General features: G+C 44.0%; 1 protein-coding gene across 1 annotated transcript in view; it reads left to right on the forward strand.

Annotated features, from left to right (window-relative positions):
- Positions 1–19,484, forward strand: part of LOC146984207 (plexin-B1-like) — a 65,903-nt gene that overhangs the window by 18,229 nt on the left and 28,190 nt on the right. The window contains exons 2-5 of the mRNA XM_085781152.1: positions 13,409–13,503; positions 14,144–15,014; positions 15,876–16,118; positions 17,220–17,402. Of these exons, the coding sequence (XP_085637278.1) occupies positions 14,154–15,014; positions 15,876–16,118; positions 17,220–17,402 (1,287 nt within the window). The 5' untranslated portion in view covers positions 13,409–13,503; positions 14,144–14,153. The remainder of the gene's footprint in view (positions 1–13,408; positions 13,504–14,143; positions 15,015–15,875; positions 16,119–17,219; positions 17,403–19,484) is intronic.

Raw genomic sequence — 19,484 nt, forward strand, 5'->3', positions numbered from 1 at the left:
GTGATTCAGTGAGATTATGTCTGCATGGGTGCCCTGGCTGCAGATAAAGCACGTCTGGGATGAAAGTAGGCAGTCTGTGCATGCATGCACACCGAGGTGACCAGCCAGGCCAGTGAGGTATTAAGGCGTTAAGGCTTTGTCGTATTCTTTTTGCTGTGGTTTAACAGTCAGGTGGTAGCCGGCAACCAAGGAGTAGAAGCAAATTTCCATCTATTTCTATTTGCACACTTAGAAACATCCGAAAGGTTGCAGACTCCCACGCTCGTGTATGATTTTTCTCCAGGCAGAAAGGGCCTGTGTTTGTAGAGCTGACCCTTCATGTCACCACACCCACCTCCGCTGACTGCAAGCTCCACTTGGCATCGCTTCAAAGTCCATAGAAGCTAATAAGTAAATCAATTTATCTCAATTACACTTGGAGTGTATTATAGTTAGAGCAGCTACAGGTCATTTATCTACAGGCTGCAGCTTATAATGTTTCAGCAGACCCAAAACATTTGCTGGTAACAGTTGTTCATTATGAGTTATGTACGGAGTGCTCACTGGATGCTAACTTTGGCGAGCAAGGTCTTTTGCTTTGAGTGGAAGTGTTAGCCTAGCTGCTAACTTGACAACATGATTGTTTTTTTGCATTTGCTTTGTCTTGGAACTGTTCACAAAGAGTGGAAGTGGAACCACAACTTCTAGGTTATATCCTAGGAGTAGAAAAATGCATTCAAAGACTCATTAGCAATTATGATTATGCTTCAGCCTTGGAGCAGAGCCTTTTTTGGTTTAACATGTTGTAGAGGCAGTTTTTTTAATAAATGGTCTAATATTGTTGTTAATTCAATGTTTATATTTTTAGCTGCCTTTAAAGCTACAGAAAGTGAAAGTAAAGTCCATAGGCTACGTGTCAGCAGCGAGTGTACGAGCTGTGATTGGCTGCTACTTCTGCCCCCTCTACCTGACTGGTAGACCAGCAGCGGGCGCGGTGGATTTTGGCAACTACGAATTCAAGCTGTTGGTGGAAACAGAGGAGTTGGATTTGGTCCAAAATTACCCATTTCATGTACTACTATCAGAATATAGTGACAGTTCCAGCAAATATGACTGAATAATTGTTACCAACTGAAGCTTTAATGAACAACAATTCCACAAAGGCCTGAGATGTTTGGAGGCTTAATTTGTGACTTGACAGAAAAGATGAGTCAGCAAGTGAGTGGAGGGGCAACAGTTAGCTAAGACAAGCTTGGTTTGCAGGCTTTTAAATGGGAGCTGTAGTTTCTTCCTTTTTTTAAAAATGTGGTTTCAGGTTTTAATTACTTTCAGCCATTGCTGTAGTGGAGGAGGATGGAAACAGCCCAGAGGAACGCACTTAATTGCAGCAGAGTCACAGCAGAGATGCTCTCCCTCCTGAAATGTAAATCATGCAATGAAATGAGGAAGTTTACTTAAACAAATAGACTTCTGTAAACTTCAATGAACTAAATGACAGAGACTGGAGAAGAGATGAGAGACCTAGACACACACAAACATGAATGATGAATTGTATCATGTATACATGCATACAGTATCAATCTTCCTGTTTGTTGACTTTTGTATTCAGTATTTTTTGGAAATTGTATTTTAACGTTTGGCAATAAATTACTGCTGGATGTGACATCATAACCTATAGGCTGTCCATGGCCGTGGTTCTCAAACCTCTTCACATCAAGGACTCTAAACGCTGTGTTTGGAGCCCATGACCAAAATAGTCACACATTCTATGTTATGCTGAAAATAAATTATTCCCGTTTTTGCTGGGAATCCCCTCAAGCACCCCGGGAGGTCCCCGGACCTGACTGCTCTATAGGATACATAGCAGGCTATGACATGCTTCACTCCGTAGAGCAGTATAGCAGTTGACAGCATGTCCCTTAGCAATGCTGGCACTCAAATGTCAATCAACTGCTGGTATGGAAAATAAGCCCACCCACCCACCCAGCTAGGGGCTTGAACCTTGGTCGTGTTTCTATAAATATTTCCTAAACCTGTTTTATCCTCTTTTCAGACATGCAGGAGGAGAAATATGCACAATCGCTGCAATATAATTATTGTTTGTATTTCCTTGGAGGATTCAAATTTCAGTTTGGCTTCCACAGAGAGACATGGATTGCTCTAACCTCTCAAGTATATTTTCCTAGTTAAGGAATGATGTAATGATTTAATACTGCAGCTATCACCAGCCTGGGACAACAGCCGCAAAGAATCCCTGACTAAATATTTAGAAAATGCGAGGCATCCAGATAGGCGCCTGAGATACCAGGCCTGGTGCAGAGGGAGAGAGAGAGCGACAGACAACACGATTCGTTGAGAAGGTTGTGACAAAAGGGGGACGCAGAACTGGCTCCACTTAGCATGTTATGAGTCAAAGGTTCGCCATGGGTCATGAGCTGCAAACTCATTCATGAATAAAACAAATCATGTTCTTCAAGCCCCACTCCAAACTCAAACATCCAGCAGTGAGCTCCACCGGGAATAGACGCAGGCTTCTTCAGGGCTTATTCTGGGCTTTCAAGAAGACATGCCGCATGTTTCATAACCATAAAACTTATTAAACTGGAGGACGGGGAGATGGAAGACCAAATTTTCCACCCTCAGTCCAGGCTTATTAGCAATAATACTCTTGGTTCACTGTCATTGGTCTTGTGGCTGGATGTGGCACGTTTTTTTTCTTTCCTGGTCAATTCTGTAATTCAATAAGAAAGCAGAAAATCAGAGTTGATGTTTCCCAGAGCTCTCTGAATCATAAAATGAGACTGAAGTGATTTTTTTTTTTACTGAAGATGTGCTTATTCGGAAAAATTTAATAAATAAGTCAAAAAAAAAAGAAAACTTAAACCATCTCTGGCCTCAGAGGGGGACAGAGACAAGCACAAGTGTTGTTAGACCACAGACAGTGTGACAAGCTGATTAAAATGCCCACAGACCGGGAGAGCTGGACCTCCTCTCTCTATTCACTCGACCCAGGCACGTCGTCACGACAACGAAGGACGACAAAGGGCTTTCTCAGGCTATTGAGTGCTGTGAAAGAACAGGCAGCCATGTGTGTGTGTGTGTGTGTGTGTGTGTGTGTGTGTGAGTGACTTGGAGTGGAGATGTGGCTGTACACGCTGTAGGTGGTAATGTATGCAGACCATCCACAAACAAATGAATACGCATGCACGTCCCACTGCCACCTCCTTAGCATTCTGCCACACAATGACCATACCAGCGCGTCCTGGATGACGTGATGCTTCGGCCGAGCATATGGCCAATCTGTATTCAAACCCCAAACCGGCCACAGAGGAGCTATTTGAGACTGCTATGTCTTTGTGTAAACACAGTGAAAATGTCTTTGTCCACTCGGTTTACCAGTAATGTTTCCTCTCTATTGTTTTAATGGCTCTGAAAATGATCAGGACACATTTAGTGTGTTTGATTATGACTTTAGCTTTCATATAGTGCAACACTTGTTTATTCAAAGTAACTGCTGAACTCACAAGACAAGGCTATTGTGCCTAACTTGCTGATTGATAGATTTTCATTTCATCTAAAGTTGTAATATGCAACTTCTCCATATATTAATGATGTAGCCCCATTTTGAATATCCCAAATGAATCCAGTGTGCCGATCGATACACTAATATCTCGATACACTATTTTCTTTTTATTATTTTTATAATTATTATTACCGTACCATGCAGCTTTTCATATTATTTGGAAGTTTAGTTTCATTTCATGTGAGTTTGATTATTTTATGTGGCTTTTTAATGGACCCCCGGAAGAGTAGCTGCTACCAGGTGTAGCAGCTAATGGGGATCTTAATAAAATCAAATCAAATATCAACACTTCCAATACCAAACTTGTCTGTTTGGTATCCTTCTTATGTCGTCAAAAGGTTGATATTTATGCTCTGCTAATTTTTCAGTATTGGTAGAAAGTTCTGGGCTCGTGACCCCATTTTTCCCCAAATTTCTGGCGACCCCGCGCCTGTCAATCAAGATGCGCCTGCTCAGATATTCTTATATGCTACATTTTTATTTCAACTCGATTCATATTCAAGTGAAAGTATAGAAAACAGTTGTTTTTAAATTGTGTGTGGTGTGTTTGGTTAGAATTTTAAAAGAATAATAAGTAGTTTTAGTTTAAAAAATATTTTTATCAGTAATTTTTTATTTTTTTTTATCATTTACTAGACATTTCAGTTGACCCCATTTGAATTCCAGGCGACCCCACGTGGGGTCCCGGGGGTCTTGGGTAGTTCTTTCACTATGTTGAGGACTTTTTCTCCATCAGTTGGTGGTAACTACTTCTGTTATCTATTTATCTATTTGAACTGTGCATAAGTGTTGCTTCTGTGTCCGAACAGGCGCATCAGAGGAGAGAACCCAGTGTCCTCTCTGCCTCCACCTCCACCCGCTCACGCATCACAGCCCAGCGTGGAAGCAGTTTGTTTGGACAGGATTATCTGTCCAGGGTAACACTCCCCCCAACATGTAGCCTACTTTTTCCCTGTGTGTCTTCAGTGAAGTTTTATACCATATAACTTTGGAGTATGGCTCGGTCAGTACTGTATATACTTTCAGATATTTATTTCTTATGACATTTTTTTGCTTTGTCATGTGTTCCTCCCTCTTTCGCACATTGTCACTGTCGGTGCGGCCAACTGGCTGACTCTCCTACGGGAGGCCAGAGAACTGAGGTCTGTAATTGTGGCAGGATTTGTTGGCTGCCGTCCACGCTGTTGTGGTCCAACCCTGTCAGCAGAGGCTCTTTCTAAGGATCTGACCACTGGCCACTTAACACGCTCTGCCTTACACACACACACACACACACACACACACACACACACATACACACACAAGGTAATGAAAGCACGCAACCAACACCCGCTCACAAAAGCGCATGCATTTGTGCATCTTAATTTAACTATATGGTCCTATTTTAGTTTTGGTTCTCGATGTGCTGTTTGAAGTAGGCCGGCTTGTGAGGACTGCGTATTCCCATCAAACTATATTCAAACAGGCACTTTTAGATTTATAACGGACATGCTTATTAAGTGGCCATATTTTACTGCACTGCAGGGGCCACTTGGGTCCCATAGACGTTTGCCTTTGACTGGTTAAATGTTAAATTAGGTCTCAGCTGCTTTTGTCAATCATTCTCATCCTCTCTCTCTGTCTCTCTGTCTCTCTCTCGCTGCCTCTCTCTCCGTCTCATTAAGACCGTCCACCCCCTGCTTCTGCTTCCTCCTGACTGCTCTTTGATCCCTGTGCCTGTTGAATGTTGAACTGAAGACTTACAGCACCATCGGTTCCAGTCTGTCATATTTCCATGACAGCGCCAGTCTCCCCTTTCTCCCGCCTAGTCGGGGTCAGAGGGTCAGAGGGTCAGTGGCTCCATGCCCATATGCTCTGAGAAACCAGTTCAATGAAACTCTCAACCTGGTCTCATAGACTGACATCCACAATAAGTTACAAATCAAAACTTCATACTGAATTGTAATATAGATCTGTTATTGATCTGTATACGAAGGATATCAGATTTTGCAGGATTTGAAAAGTGTTCATTGTAAGATAAATGAAACAAGTAGGATTAAAAATATGCAATACATGAAACACAACAAAAAATAAACTGCTGTGCTCATCACACAGTTTTCAAAACTAGACTTTGAACCCAGCACATCCACACTGTAGGAAGCATCTGGTGTGTTGCATTGCTAAAAGATGCATCTTCCCTATGGATTTGCTTATATCTAAAAATTACACCTGACATGTCCACTAGGGTAGAAGTCTGGCACCAAGAGGGAGAGAGACACCAAGGATCCCTTTCTCCTCCATTTTCGCAGAGGGACATATTTCACTTGATTGTCACACTGCACCAGGCGGCAGTGGTGCCGTCGCTGCGCCAGGTTGACAGGTGAAAGAGCAGAGAGCAGAGTATCAAGAGGGTCAGAGGAGAAAACTTCAGAGTGACTCAGACACATTCAAGCCTCAGTCACTTACTTATCAGAACAGTTATCAGCATTTGTTAGTTCAGCTTCTAACTGGCAGTAGATGATTCAGTGTTGATGTGAGTTTACACTCTATTAAGTATGAATCCCTGCATTTCTGAATCTGTTACTGGTTCACTGCAGTTCTAAAGTGGAGATACACAGTCATGGACATGGGGACATAGGGACCTTAGACGTGGGGACAAGGTCAGAGCGAGTCTTGAACAATGGATGTATTTTTTCCAGTAAGTCATGACAGTGAGTCAGCAGCATGAACACAGCCAGGACTCAGCAGCTCAGCAGAGGTCAGTCATCGTTCATTTTATTATTTACACTCGAGCTTTTCCCATGATGTGAAAAAGTCTCTAGTGAATCCTTATTTAATTATTAAATGCTGAACACTTTAGAGCTCAATAAAAATAAAGTTATCAGAGCGTTATTTCCTCTGTTTCTCACTGGTATATTGAGTGATATAACAGCCTGGCCAGATTCAACAACAGTTTGGTGTCTGGTGATAATGCACTTTGTAAGAACGAGCTGCTTTTCTAAACGACTGAATAGAGATCATGAAGTATCAGTAAAGACATCGCAGCAGATGAAAGGCCTTTGCTATTACAGTGGATCTCAGGTCGTGCGTGTCATGTTGTACCAAGCAGCTCGGCTTAACACCTGCTTTTTCCAGGGAGAGCGTTACTGTCTCCAGGGTGAAAGGATCCTGTCATAAAACCAGCTAAGCGTGTGTGTGTGTGTGTGTGTGTGTGTGTGTGTGTGTGGGGAGGGGGGGGAGTCTGTGGGTGTGGGCACATGAAAAAGTGTGTTGTGTCTCGGCACTCATGTAGATATGTGTGTGTGGACTCTCTTTCCAAGGGAAGTGGCTTTTATCCTGTGTCCGTTCAGCGCAGCCACTCGGTCGTGGAGCCGTGAAAGGGACACTATTCCCTCCAGCAGCAGACAGAGAGCCCCTTCAGCCCACCGGAGAGACTGAGAGAGAGACCCTCTGTGTCTGCATGTGAGCTGAGGGGAGAAAGATTGCCATTGACCCTAAAGAAGGCGACGGAAATGGAGAGAGGCCAAACGTGTACATCTGGCTCTCATAATATTAGCGCTTTCACTGATCTAACCATCTAAGTATAGGGACACGCACAACCAGCAACTGCACCGACTGTACCGTGGGTGTGCCTGCTGGATGTAAATGTGGATTTGGAGTGACGTGAAGGGTGCGATCGCACCTCCAGTTGGTTGTGTTTCAGTGGAAAAGTGAGCTTAGTCACACATATAGGGTGTTTAAGGTTCAACAGACTCACAGTAGCTTTTATTTATCAGTTTTAGTCACCTCTTGTCCGACAGGGTTAGTGATTTCTTTGCAGAAAGGAGTCCAGATTTGTCAGATAACTTTAACTGAAGCATGAAGACCTTGTCCGTTCTTGTGCTAACACCACGGAATAAAAAAAGAAAAAAAGCTCACAGTCCAGACCTCTTTTTGCTTGTGCTAAATGTTCCAAGCTTAAGGATCTGCTGGCTCTTGAGTCAGCCTTTAGGCAAAAATATGGGGTGTAATCAGTTTATTTCGGTGGAGTCACAGAGATCAGTGGTCGTCTGCTGCTGCTTTTGTGTAAGGTTTTAACTTTAACAAGCTGAGCAACTGTAATCATTCTTGACAGTACAAATCTTTGAGCAATCAGCTTCCTTTTTTGTCATTCATTCGCCACAAACAAAACTTGAATCCATCAATTCATGACCCAAGAGTTGACGATAAAGCTGGATGGGGATCTCCAGTACTGTTTAAAATACACTACTGTGTATCAGTGAGTACATGAGTCTGTACTTGTAGTAGATATCATAGTTTTGCAGTTTAAAGCAGATATCAGTGGAATGTTTTTGTTAATATAAGTCCTAAATAGTCCTATTTTCCGTCAGCAATCACTTACATGAAGTATTTCAGCCTAAACACGAGTCTCTCCGTCACTCTGCTCTGCTGTAACCCGAGGAGAAAATTTTCCTTGTGGGATACAAGTGTTATCCAATGAGGGGAGAGAACGGCATGAAGGGCTGTGTGTGCAGCCAAGGGATGCGCCTGAATGTGGTGACGTAGCACGAGGACCAATTGATGCCTGACAAGGGCGGGGGCTGCTAACTCATGGTGCGTTCACGGAAACTCGTACTTTGTGTTTTTCCTTCCTGTGAAGTCATACCAGTTCGATCTGGTACGAGTTCACGGGTCGGAAGTTACGAGTGGCCGTTATAGGGAACTTTCACAGACAACAGGACGGTAAAAACACGAGCTACGGGTTACCTGGAACGCTACCAAGTCGTAGTTGTGACTTGAAGCTGTAACTTACGGTTTCAAAAGCCTGCCTTGAACACAGCATTAGCCGAAACGGCCGTGCCGCTGTTATCTGCTTTAATGCTCAAATAAAATATACATTTTCCCAGAAATCAATTCTTTATCACCCTGTACCAGCCTCTGCAAAATGTTGTGCTCTACATTCACTAATGTTTCAGAGCAGAAAAGAAGAATTGATTTCTGGTTAAAAAAAAGACAAGTGACTTTATTTATTAATGACACAGTGACATCAGCAATCTGGAAACATGTTAAAATTCCCACCAGTGAACAAGCAACATGCACAGGTTGTAAAGATTTAATTGGGAAGCATTCATTTACGATAACTAGTCCTAACACCTCATATTTCTTTTATGACTGCCTGTCAAGTTAGATGATAAAAGATGACTTCCTTGGCCTGTGTTGGTTCATGTTTTATTGAACGTTTAACCTGAGTCATGCCATACAATAATGGTGGCAATCGTGTCCAGGCAGGTTTGTTGTATTTTCTTTTTTTATGCAGTGGTGCTTGATATCAGCTGGTAGGGTTTAGAGATGTGAGGGGTTTACATATAATATTTCTGATTTATAGTTAAAGGGATAGTTCATCATTTTGGCAAACTGGCCCATTGTCATAATCCCTATAGTCATAGCAGTAGGTTTGTTACCTTTATTTGTTGATGTGAGCTATTTTTAGAATGGCAGAGCAAAGCTGCGAGCTGCTCAGAGCTACGCTACGGAGGCTAATGGGATTTCTTGGTTTCCCTCATCAAACGCATCAAAGACACAATCCAACAACTCCAAAACGCTCTCGTGGACAAGTTGTGACCTGCACATTTACCACGCTATGAGATAATAATGGAATGTTACAAGACAGAGTTGTTTTCAAGGCAAATGCAGACACTGCTTGCCAAAGAGCTGCCCCGGACAGGAACGCGCATCAGCAGTTTTGCATGAATGTACCTTAAAAACAACTCTGTCTCGTAACGTTCTGTTATTATCTCATAGTGTGGTGAATGTGCAGGTCAGTTTGATGAGGGAAACCAAGAAATTCCATTAGCCTCCGTAGCGTAGGTCTGAGCAGCTCGCCGCTCTGCTCTACCGTTCTAAAAATAGCCCACACCGACAATTAAAAGTAACGAACCTACTGCTATGACTATAGGGATTATGGCAAAGGGCCAATTTGTCAAAATGTTGAACTATCCCTTTAAGTGTCAGAATTCACCCACTTAATGGATGTGAGTAACAGTGTGCTTACATTCATTAGGTTTACTTTGTAGTGCAGAGCGATGCCGAACTGAAACAGGAGAAAACTGCCATGTTTATATTTTGTTATTAGAGAGCAGCGACTGTGACGATGTCTTCGCCAGATGTCTGCTACTGAAAAACATGACATTAGAGTGTTTGTGTTTCTTTTCTTAAAAAAAAGCAACTCTATTTATGTTGTCTTTCACCTTCAGCATGAAAAACTTGCTGGAGAAAACACAGAAAACTGCATTTTTATCCTTCCGAGGCCCCGATAATTGGATTTTCAGGCTTTTCAGCGACATTATTGTCAGTATAACTCTATCAGTGTCATTAACGTCATCCAAACACATATGCCAACTCTTTCCACTCCCTACTTTTAAATCAGTTACAAGTGTTTACCGGCAAATGCATAGGCCTGTTCTTTATCTTCTCAGTGGTATCCTGTGTGTTGTCATTGAAGGCCTCGCTGATCTCGAACAGACCCCCATGTGCTGCTCTTTCTCTATACTGTACGCTCTGGATGGGAGCCTCAGATGCTAGAGTCTGGGGCCTCCGGGCGAGACGCCAGCCCGACCCACCAGAACATAACAATGCGAGGCGGTGATGGCTCCGGGCCCGATGCGGGGGCACTGTCCCCCGTGCTGCTGACCCCCACATATTTTATAAGGTCTAAGGCGTTCAGTGGGCTGTCATGGCTCATTAGGAGCTTTAGAAATGAACTTGCACAGCAGACTCTCTCAGTGATTAATTAACATGGACAGAGAGAAGAACGTGAGGCAGATAGGAACGGCTGGGGCAAAAGTTCACTGATGGAACCGCATTCTGAGGCATTTGTAGAAGTCATTGGTGCACACACACTGTTGATAGGAGATGGGTGGGCTCCCCTGATGTCAACAGCTATAAGAAGCTATGATTCTGGGTAGAGTCTTCTACTGTTTGCACAGGACAAGACTACAACTCTGAGGAAATCACTCAAATGTTTATTTATATCCTTACTTGCATGTGAATATTTACTCCACCACTCCTCTGCGACCACCATCTCCCCTCCCCAGTTGAGCTGACAGTCTAATGGGCTACCAGAGGTTATTTATAGTTTCTTGGACTGTGCCCCATGGCCGAACATGCTGCATACCAGACCCAACTGATGAACCCTGGAGATTGTTGCATGAGCAGCCCCTCTGCTCCTCTGAAGGGTGGCGGTGGTGTTTGTGTTTATGTGTTACCATGAAGTTGCCTCCACCGTAAGAGGAAACATTAGTGTTTCATTTTCAGTAGAAGATGATGAACCCTTTGGGAGCTGAACTTTAAAAAAGGAAAAAAAAAGGGATCTATTCTGTCTTAAAAAGCTTAAAAGCTGCTGATTTATGCTCCTGGAAGTCCACAAACTTCCTTCACTCACAATTAAAGAGCAATCTTACTTGGAGAGTGGTAATTTAGTTGATTGATGAAGTGAAAATGTTGCATTGCCACAGAAGGTCTCAAGATGTCAAGAGAAATATTCCACATTGGATTTTCCCATCTTTTCAACCGCAGCGTTGTTTCTCGTGTGTGCTCATCCGCCTCCGTCTCCGCTTCGTCTCACACACCACAGTCATCCCGTCTGATCTCATGGTAGCTTCGTAGGAAGCCACCACCATTGCTGGTTGGTAATAGGAAGTTCCCATGGCGATGGGGGTCACTTCAGTGCTATAAATAATTTGACCGCGCCACGATGGGCGGTCAAAGAGCAGGTGAGGACGCCTGCTCCGAGTAGCAGTGAGAATTTGTCAAGAATTGTTCCCAGGCTCGGTCACAGAGGCAGAAAATATCCAGACGGACGGGTTCTAGCTTCAGCTCTGGACACGGTAACTGTTTTTACATGTAATTGGGTGGAATCTACTGATTGGAAGGAGGTTTACTTTACAAAGTGTTAAATTACATAATTGCATCCAGCTGTGAAACGAAAATAAGCCCTTCTAGTCTCTGTGAGCTGTTGGTGTCAGTGGCTTGTCAGTGGTTTCATAATAAATCATTTCACCTCTCTACTTTGGAACAAGTTATTCTTCCTTTTTCCGATGAAATGCTGAGTTCATGAACAACAGACACTGTTCTCATTGTGAAACACTGAAGAGTTTTCCTACTGCAGGTTTACTGGGTCTGGTCTGACCATTGGCTTAATATGGTGGTTGATGTTGGCTAATGTTGTTAAAGGGACATCTTTGGGCTGGGCCTGGCTACTTCCTGGGTGGAGTTTGCATCTTCTCACTGTGCCTGTGTGTGTGTGTGGCTTCTCTCAGGCTTCCCACCACACAGTCCAATACAGTACACATGGGTATGTGAGTATGTGAAGCTGGGATTGGCTCCTCTTCCCCATAACCATGGTACTGACAAGCAGTACTGTATAGCCACTGAGTGGATATTTTGGGTTTGTTGATGTGGAGTTGTGTGAGGTAGTCGTGCATTATTATCTGCAATGGATTCTCTCCCAGTCAGGTGAGACAACAGGTAGCACCTGCAGAGTGGCAGAGCTGCGTTTAGCTGTGCACAAAAACGTGTTTTAGCCACACAATCCAGTCCAGCACCACATTTCACCCACAGAACTACTGTGCTATTCCTTTGCGTTCAGCAGTTGAAAAGAAAATGTAGTGCTGTGGGAAAGTGCTTTTTTCACAGGAAGATACGCAGCTGATATTCTATTATTCTGCACACTACAAAGAAGTTATATCTGACAGCATGAGCAGATTTGACTCAATAAAACATGAGGCACAAAGAATTGGTTTGTTTTATGTATATATATATTTCATAAAGACGATTCCTCCCCTGTCCCAAAGGACTGTATGAATTTTCAGCCTTGTTTAATAGACTGTGTAATGGCCCCCCCTTCCTGACACTCACACACACACACACACACACACACAAACACACACAACTCAAACCCTCTGTCAGTGGGCGTGGAGGTTATTACTTATTATACTTCTTATTCTGCTCATGAATAAGTAAAGAGGAGGCCTGAGACACACTCACCCACTTACCAGACACATACGAAGACACATGCACCTGCTCCTTGATGGCCCCTGGTTATGTACACACGCACGCACGCACACACGCATTCTCTCCGACACACACAAACATGCACACAGATTCCCAGTCCCCTCCCTTTCATCCCCGCCTTGTCTTTGTCCTGATTGCAGCCCGCAGGGGGTAGACAGTTAGGTGAGATGGCACTGCATGCGTAATGCCTCAGAAATCTATTCACATGGCAAAGTAATAGCGCACAATATTGAATCTCACACTTTTTGAGACATAGCTATCCTCTCTCCACGTTGTCATTATGCAGGGTTGCCGGGCGTGAATAATCTCACCAGGGCTTCAGCTCGGTTTCAAAATAAATAATGTTCTGTGTCTGTGATTCTCGCTGAGCTCTTACAGTACATGATGTGCCCAGTTTAAAGCTCGCTCCACACCCTGTGGGCTACAGTTATTTATTTATTTATTTATTATGTGACCTTTCTCGAGGAGGTCAGAGAAAGGTCTGAGGAACCTCTTCAATAATTAAAGGGGTTTTTATCTCTAATGTGAAGGCTCTCAGTGTCCACAAACCACTCTGCTCCGAGGTGTTGAGTGATGCCTGTGGAAATAGGAAATGAGAGTTGTTGTTTCGAATGCTGCAGCTGTAAGGGATACCACGGCCGCTGGTGTTTGTAATCTAATGAATGCAGTCTGCATCGTGGTAAGGGTATAAACAGTGCGCGCATGTGTAATTTCACACTTGGTGTTGTGACATTTTGATGAATAATCGGATAAGAGAGTCATCCGTCTCTGAGTCATGTCTCAGTCTGTCTTTTCGTCTCCCGTCTCTGTTTGCAGATTGCTAATCATTTACAGACGGAGAAGAAAGGAATGGGATATGATACCAGGTGATCAGGCGGAGGAAGTCTTCAGCTTAACACAGACCATAGATGGTGAGGGGGTTTTCCCAACATGTTTTGGTGTGACTCACTAATAAACAGAATGTTGTTTGTTTTGTTCTTGTTGATAAAACCCTTGACAACCAACCAGCAATCACAGACAAGAATACATTACTTCACGTAGCAGCTGGGAACTGTAGATCTTACACAAACAAAAGTAAATTATTTGTGAATGGGTTTAAATATAAATCTGAAATGGGTTCCTCTTCATGTTAATGGGGGAACATGTCCTCCAATGTTACAGCATGGCTCAAAACAACAAATAGATCTAATACCATAGTGTGAATCTCTGTGGTACAGTGTGCAGGTACTTCAGCTAATATTTCATGCTGATGGTTGGTGAATAAATAATACAAGAATAGATTCAGAATAAATAACACTTGTTCTTTAATATATTCTGTCATGTTTGAATTTGTCTGTGTGTGAGTGTGTGAAAAAAAGCTAGCTTAAATGTTAAGAGCCTCTTCCTCTTCTTAACATTTTCCCAGTCTAAACCTAAGCTCTCTAAAACGCTTAAACTTGCACCATGCTCAACTACATGGAAGCAGCTTTTAGTCCTATTAAATGTTCCCGTTTAACCTCAAACATCTGTTTGTACGGGGCCTGTAACCCTGCTCTATTTTTCCCCCGGCAGATTATTTGCCATGCTACATGGGAAGGCTCTGAACTCCACCCTGCTCTGGCTCCTCATCCCCATCGTCTTTGTTTCTGCCCGTGGTCGCTCCTACCCCAGCTTTTCCCGAAATGACACCGAATTCCAGCACCTGGTGCTCCACCCTGACCCCTCTGTGGGGACGGTGTACGTGGGGGCCAGGGACCACCTCTTCCAGCTGGATGGAGTGGATGGGCTCCGGCTGGAACAGGAGGAGATGACTGGCCCGGTCAGCGACAGCAAAGAATGCCTCCCCCCGGTCACTGACGCCAACTGCCCCCAGGCAAGGAGAACCAGCAATCACAACAAACTGCTGCTGGTGGATCCAAAGGCGTCAGAGTTGATCACCTGTGGGAGCGTCCACCAGGGCACCTGCCAGAAACGCAGCCTGTCGTCTATCAAAAAGGTTCTTTTCTCCACCGAGAGGCCAGTGGATACACAGTACGTTGCGGCCAATGATCCATCAGTGTCCACAGTGGGGCTGGTGGTGGGGCTTCGTGGTGGAAGGACAGTAATGTATGTGGGTAGGGGTTATACCGCCAGCCACCCACCCATCTCTACCCGCCACCTCTCATCAGAACCCATCTTTTCCTACGAGGAGACCGCTAAACTGGCCGTAGCCGGGCGTCTGTCGGAGTACGACCACCATTTTGTGACGGCATTCACTCGGCGTACGTATGTGTACTTCTTGTTTTACCGCCGTGACATCAAGTCGGCATCGCGGGAGTACCGGACCTATGCTGCCAGAGTGTGCCTGAATGACACCTCCTACTATTCCTATGTGGAAGTTCCTCTTGTCTGCCAATCATCAACGTCGCATTCAAGGACATATAACCTGCTCCAGGCCGCCAAGGTAAGTTCATATGTTTCTCGTTTATATGTTATTTGCATATCAATACTTCTACTTATAATGAGGGAAGCACCAAATCCTAAAAGTTTCTCTTCGTTGACACCAGAGAGCATGGATGTTAGTTAGGGATAGTTCAACATTTTGGCAAATTGGCCCATGGCCATAATCCCTATAGTTTTAGGAGTAGGTTTGTTACCTTTAATTGTTGGTGCAAGCTGTTTTTAGAACGGCGGAGCAGAGCTGTGAGCTGCTCAGAGCTACGCTACGGAGGCTCATGGAATTTCTTGGTTTCCCTCATCAAACTCATCAAATACACAATCCAACAACTCCAAAACGCTCTGGTGGACAAGTTGTGATCTGCACATTCACCACACTATGAGATAATAACGGAACGTTACGAGACTGAGTTGTTTTCAAGGCAAATGCAGAGACTGCTTACCTAAAAACTGTCCCTGACGGGAACGCGCATCAGCGTGCATGAATTTACCTCTAAAACAACTCTGTCTCATTATTATTAACCGTTATTATCTCATAGCGTGGTGAATGTTCAGGTCACAACTTGTCCACCAGAGTGTTTTGGAGTTGTTGGATTTGTATTTGATGAGTTTGATGAGGGAAACCAAGAAATCCCATGACCCTCCGTAGTGTAGCTCTGAGCAGTTTGTGGCTCTGCTCCACCGTTCTAAAAATAGCTTGCACCGACAAATAAAGGTAGTGAACCTACTCCTAAAACTATTAGGGATTATGGCAATGCGCTAATTTGCCTAAATGTTGAACTATCCCTTTAAGTCATTCAGAATTGTTTCTCTGATACTGGCCTGTGTTTAACTATCCCAAGTTTTTCCCACGCCTCTGTTGCAACAGGTGGGACAAGGTGCAGGCCGGGAGGGCAAGGATCTGCTGGGAGTCTTCTCCACCCACGTAAGCTCCACAAACAACAGTCCTCTGGATGCCTCGGCCCTGTGCGTCTATCCTTTGGACGAGCTCGACAGGCACATCGACTCCACCCGTGACCTCTGCTACACCCAGGATGGGCGGGTGGAGGGAAGAGGGGAGGTGGCCTACATAGAGTACGAGGTCAAGTCCAGCTGTGCCAACCTGCCCCTGGTAAGGAAAATCTTAATAGTTTCAACATCCACCTGATGTTGGAGTTGACCTTTTCTTTGATGGAGGATAAGCAAATATTTGGTGGATTTTAAAACAAAGATTCTGTTAATACCTGTTTCCCTCTGGTCTCTTTCTGTGATTTGCGTGCTACAGTGTTTTCTGCTTTGTGAGCATGGATAATTGCCTCGAAGTACATACATTAGAGCTATACATCATTATGAATTATTTCCTGTTGTCTTCCTGTACCTCAGATCTATTGACTCTGTCAGCTTCAGCATTCAGAGAAAGGCAAAACAAGGGATGACTTCACTGGCAGAATTACAATGAGAAACAGGATGAAGTTGCAGCTATATATATATAATGGATTGTTGGAAGTCTTGTAATGAGGCCCAGTGCCTTACATATGCCCCAGAAGTGGCTTTGCCCAGCTGCAGCCCTCCAGTGAACCCCCCCACGCTGCTGCCCTGCAGCCGCTCGGGTCTCATCAGCCCTCAGAACCATTTAATGGGATCGTTAGGGATCAATAAACCAAACTAACCCTGAATCAGCTGCGCCGCTGCCTAATGAGCGCTGACAAGGAAGGATTGGAGTTCTTTTGAAACCCACTGACATAAGAGGACAGAGTAAGAGGGGGGTGGGGGTAGAAACATGGGAATAGAAGAGACTGTAGCACAGAGAGTAACAGGGAGGAGGGCTGCAGAGGAAGAAGATGCTGAGAGAAAAACAGAGGGCTGATTGAAGTAAGAGAGAACAGGGAAGACGTATTAGATCACAGTCCCTCAGCCTGTCTTATTTTTTTAATAAACAAACTCTTAAGTAGACTAAAACTAGATGTCCCATTCGGCTTCCTCCGTCAGGGCCAATTATCTGGAGCCAGAGCTCAGAGACTTACTGGAAAGCAGGATTTGGAGCGCTTGTTTTGCCAGACCAAAAGAGCGAGTTGGCTTATCTGAATGAATCTGCTTTAACCTACGGTGCAATCCTCTTATGATGAATTAAGAGGATTCGGTGACTCTTAAGGAAGTGGTAGCAAAGAATGAAAGGCGAGCGGAAGGACAAACCAGCTAACGATACCCTTTCCGCTCTGGCCAAACTTCGTAGAATACCCTGAAGGCGTATCCCTGCGGCTCTGACCACACCCCGAGCCCCATGGCCAGCCGGTCACCGCTGGTAGCCAAGACCGTGTGGCACACCTCGGCCGCCCGCCTCACTGCTGTGGCCGTCAGTGTGAGAGATGGACACAGCATCGCCTTCCTGGGAGACTCCAAAGGGACTCTACACAAGGTAACTCATCGGTTTTGCTGTCATTCTGCCAGTTTCTTTACGCCAATCAGCCTGTCCAGGCATGAACCATGCGCCAGGCTGGGAGACGCCCGCACAAATTAACAGTGCATCCAAGGTAAAACAGAAGACCATTGTGTATCATGGGAATATTTAGACCATTAGGTCATATCTTATTATGATAGTTTCCTGATTTCCAAATCACTGCAACCACACATGTGGAACGGCTTTATACTGTTATCCATACAGCCCTGCCCTTGAGGCTGTTCCCATCTGCTCCTTTTCAGTTCATCTATGAATCATTCCCCAGTGAAGCAAACACACCTCACCACCACATAAACCTTTTTTTTTTTTTTTTTGTCCAAGTCCAAGCCGGTTCCCATATACCTCAGCATCACTCTGTGATTACAGCCTGGAAGATTCCAGTCATTCTGACATTCACCACGTTCCAACACACATAGACTTGCATACCAGCATGATCCCATGCTTAATACATTCACTTTTTGTTCTGTGGACTTCAGTATGTGATTCTTGGAGACTTGAGCTCGATGCATTTTTGGGATAATAGTGGAAGTTTTCTTGGAAGGATTGATGGAATAAGTCGCCAGAAATAGATTTATGATTTGTAAAGGTCTGAATGAATGCTGCTTTTACTGAATACTGTATTGTCCTAAAACACCTGCCTATTACCACCTTTAGAGAAAAACATCTGCACAGATCTGGTACATGTAGTGGATGAGATAAGAGGCTTGTAGACATTACTCTGCAGTGAGGTATTCAAGGAGATGGTTACAAGGCCTGTTTCATTGTGTGTGTGTGTGTGTGTGTGTATGTGTGTGTGAAAGAAAGAGAGAGAGCGACATCAGAGTCAAACACAGTACTTTTAGGTAGCAGATCAAAGCAGCACCCCATGTAGCCATCTCAAGTAAGCTATTGTAACTGGATTATCGTATCACAGCAGGTCAAATTCCACAGTGTCCAGATGCAGGACTCTCTGTGAGTGTGTGCGTGTGTGTGTGTGTGTGCAGTATTTGGGATGGCCATTAATTAGTGTCACCGGCTCAAGTTCAGTCCATCCACAGAACTGTCCTGTTGGAGTTACAGGAATAGTTTGACATTAGTGACAGCTTAGCACACAGAATAAAAGCACAGGGAACAAACAGTCTTCTTCCACCCTAAGATAAAAAAATAAAAAATAAAAATCACATGCCCAGCACTTTTAAAGCTCCCTAATTTACATACTGTGTTTAATTAATTGAATCTGTACAGGAAGCAAAGTGTTACATGTTGCACTATGTGGGGACCAATGACTCCCTGGAGTGTTGTCATCCCTTTCATCACTGTGAGGCAACCAGGGTTGGAATAAAACATTCACCGTGCTCCTTGATAATTTAACACACCGGTCTGTATAGAAGTATCACCATCAAGATAGGGTCTGTTATGATGAAGATGATGTTCAGCAGAACAAAGTCACGCCCCTAAAAAAGATTCATGAGGGTTGAAGATGAGGTGCACAGGAGAGACATGAAGCAGATACTTCCCTTCCTTACAAGGACTCCTCTTTATGATGCTTCTGCTTAATTACCCTGAGCTAAACAAAGTCAACATATTGCCCCATTGTCATTCAGGAATCAGAGGTGTGACAGCAGTGTGCGAAATACCCATCAATATTCGGGGGGGTCCCTAACTCGCGATTGTTGCGCAATACCGTTTTTTTTTTCTTTTTATAAAGTAGGACTATAACATTACAATAAGCCAAGAAAATTAGCCTATAGCCTAAAAAGGGGAGGCAAAGTTGTGCATTACAATGCAGAAAGTAATTGATAATAAATAGACGATAATTCAATAAATAAAAGACAATAATTGGCACCACACTGGCGCACTTGAACAATGAATAAATGCCAGGTATAGGAGACTGGCGCGATCAGGGCAATGCAGAAACGAATAGACAATAAATAAAATACAATAATTAAAATGAATGAAAGACACCAAACTCGTGCACTCAAATAACAACTGTATAAATCTGGAGATCAGAGACTGACGTGCAATTATGTGCACGAGATCCTCAGCCTGCAACTATGACCG

Source organism: Trachurus japonicus, chromosome 7 (assembly GCF_045865225.1).
Source record: "Trachurus japonicus isolate A0001 chromosome 7, Traja_1.0".
Taxonomy (NCBI): Eukaryota; Metazoa; Chordata; class Actinopteri; order Carangiformes; family Carangidae; genus Trachurus; species Trachurus japonicus.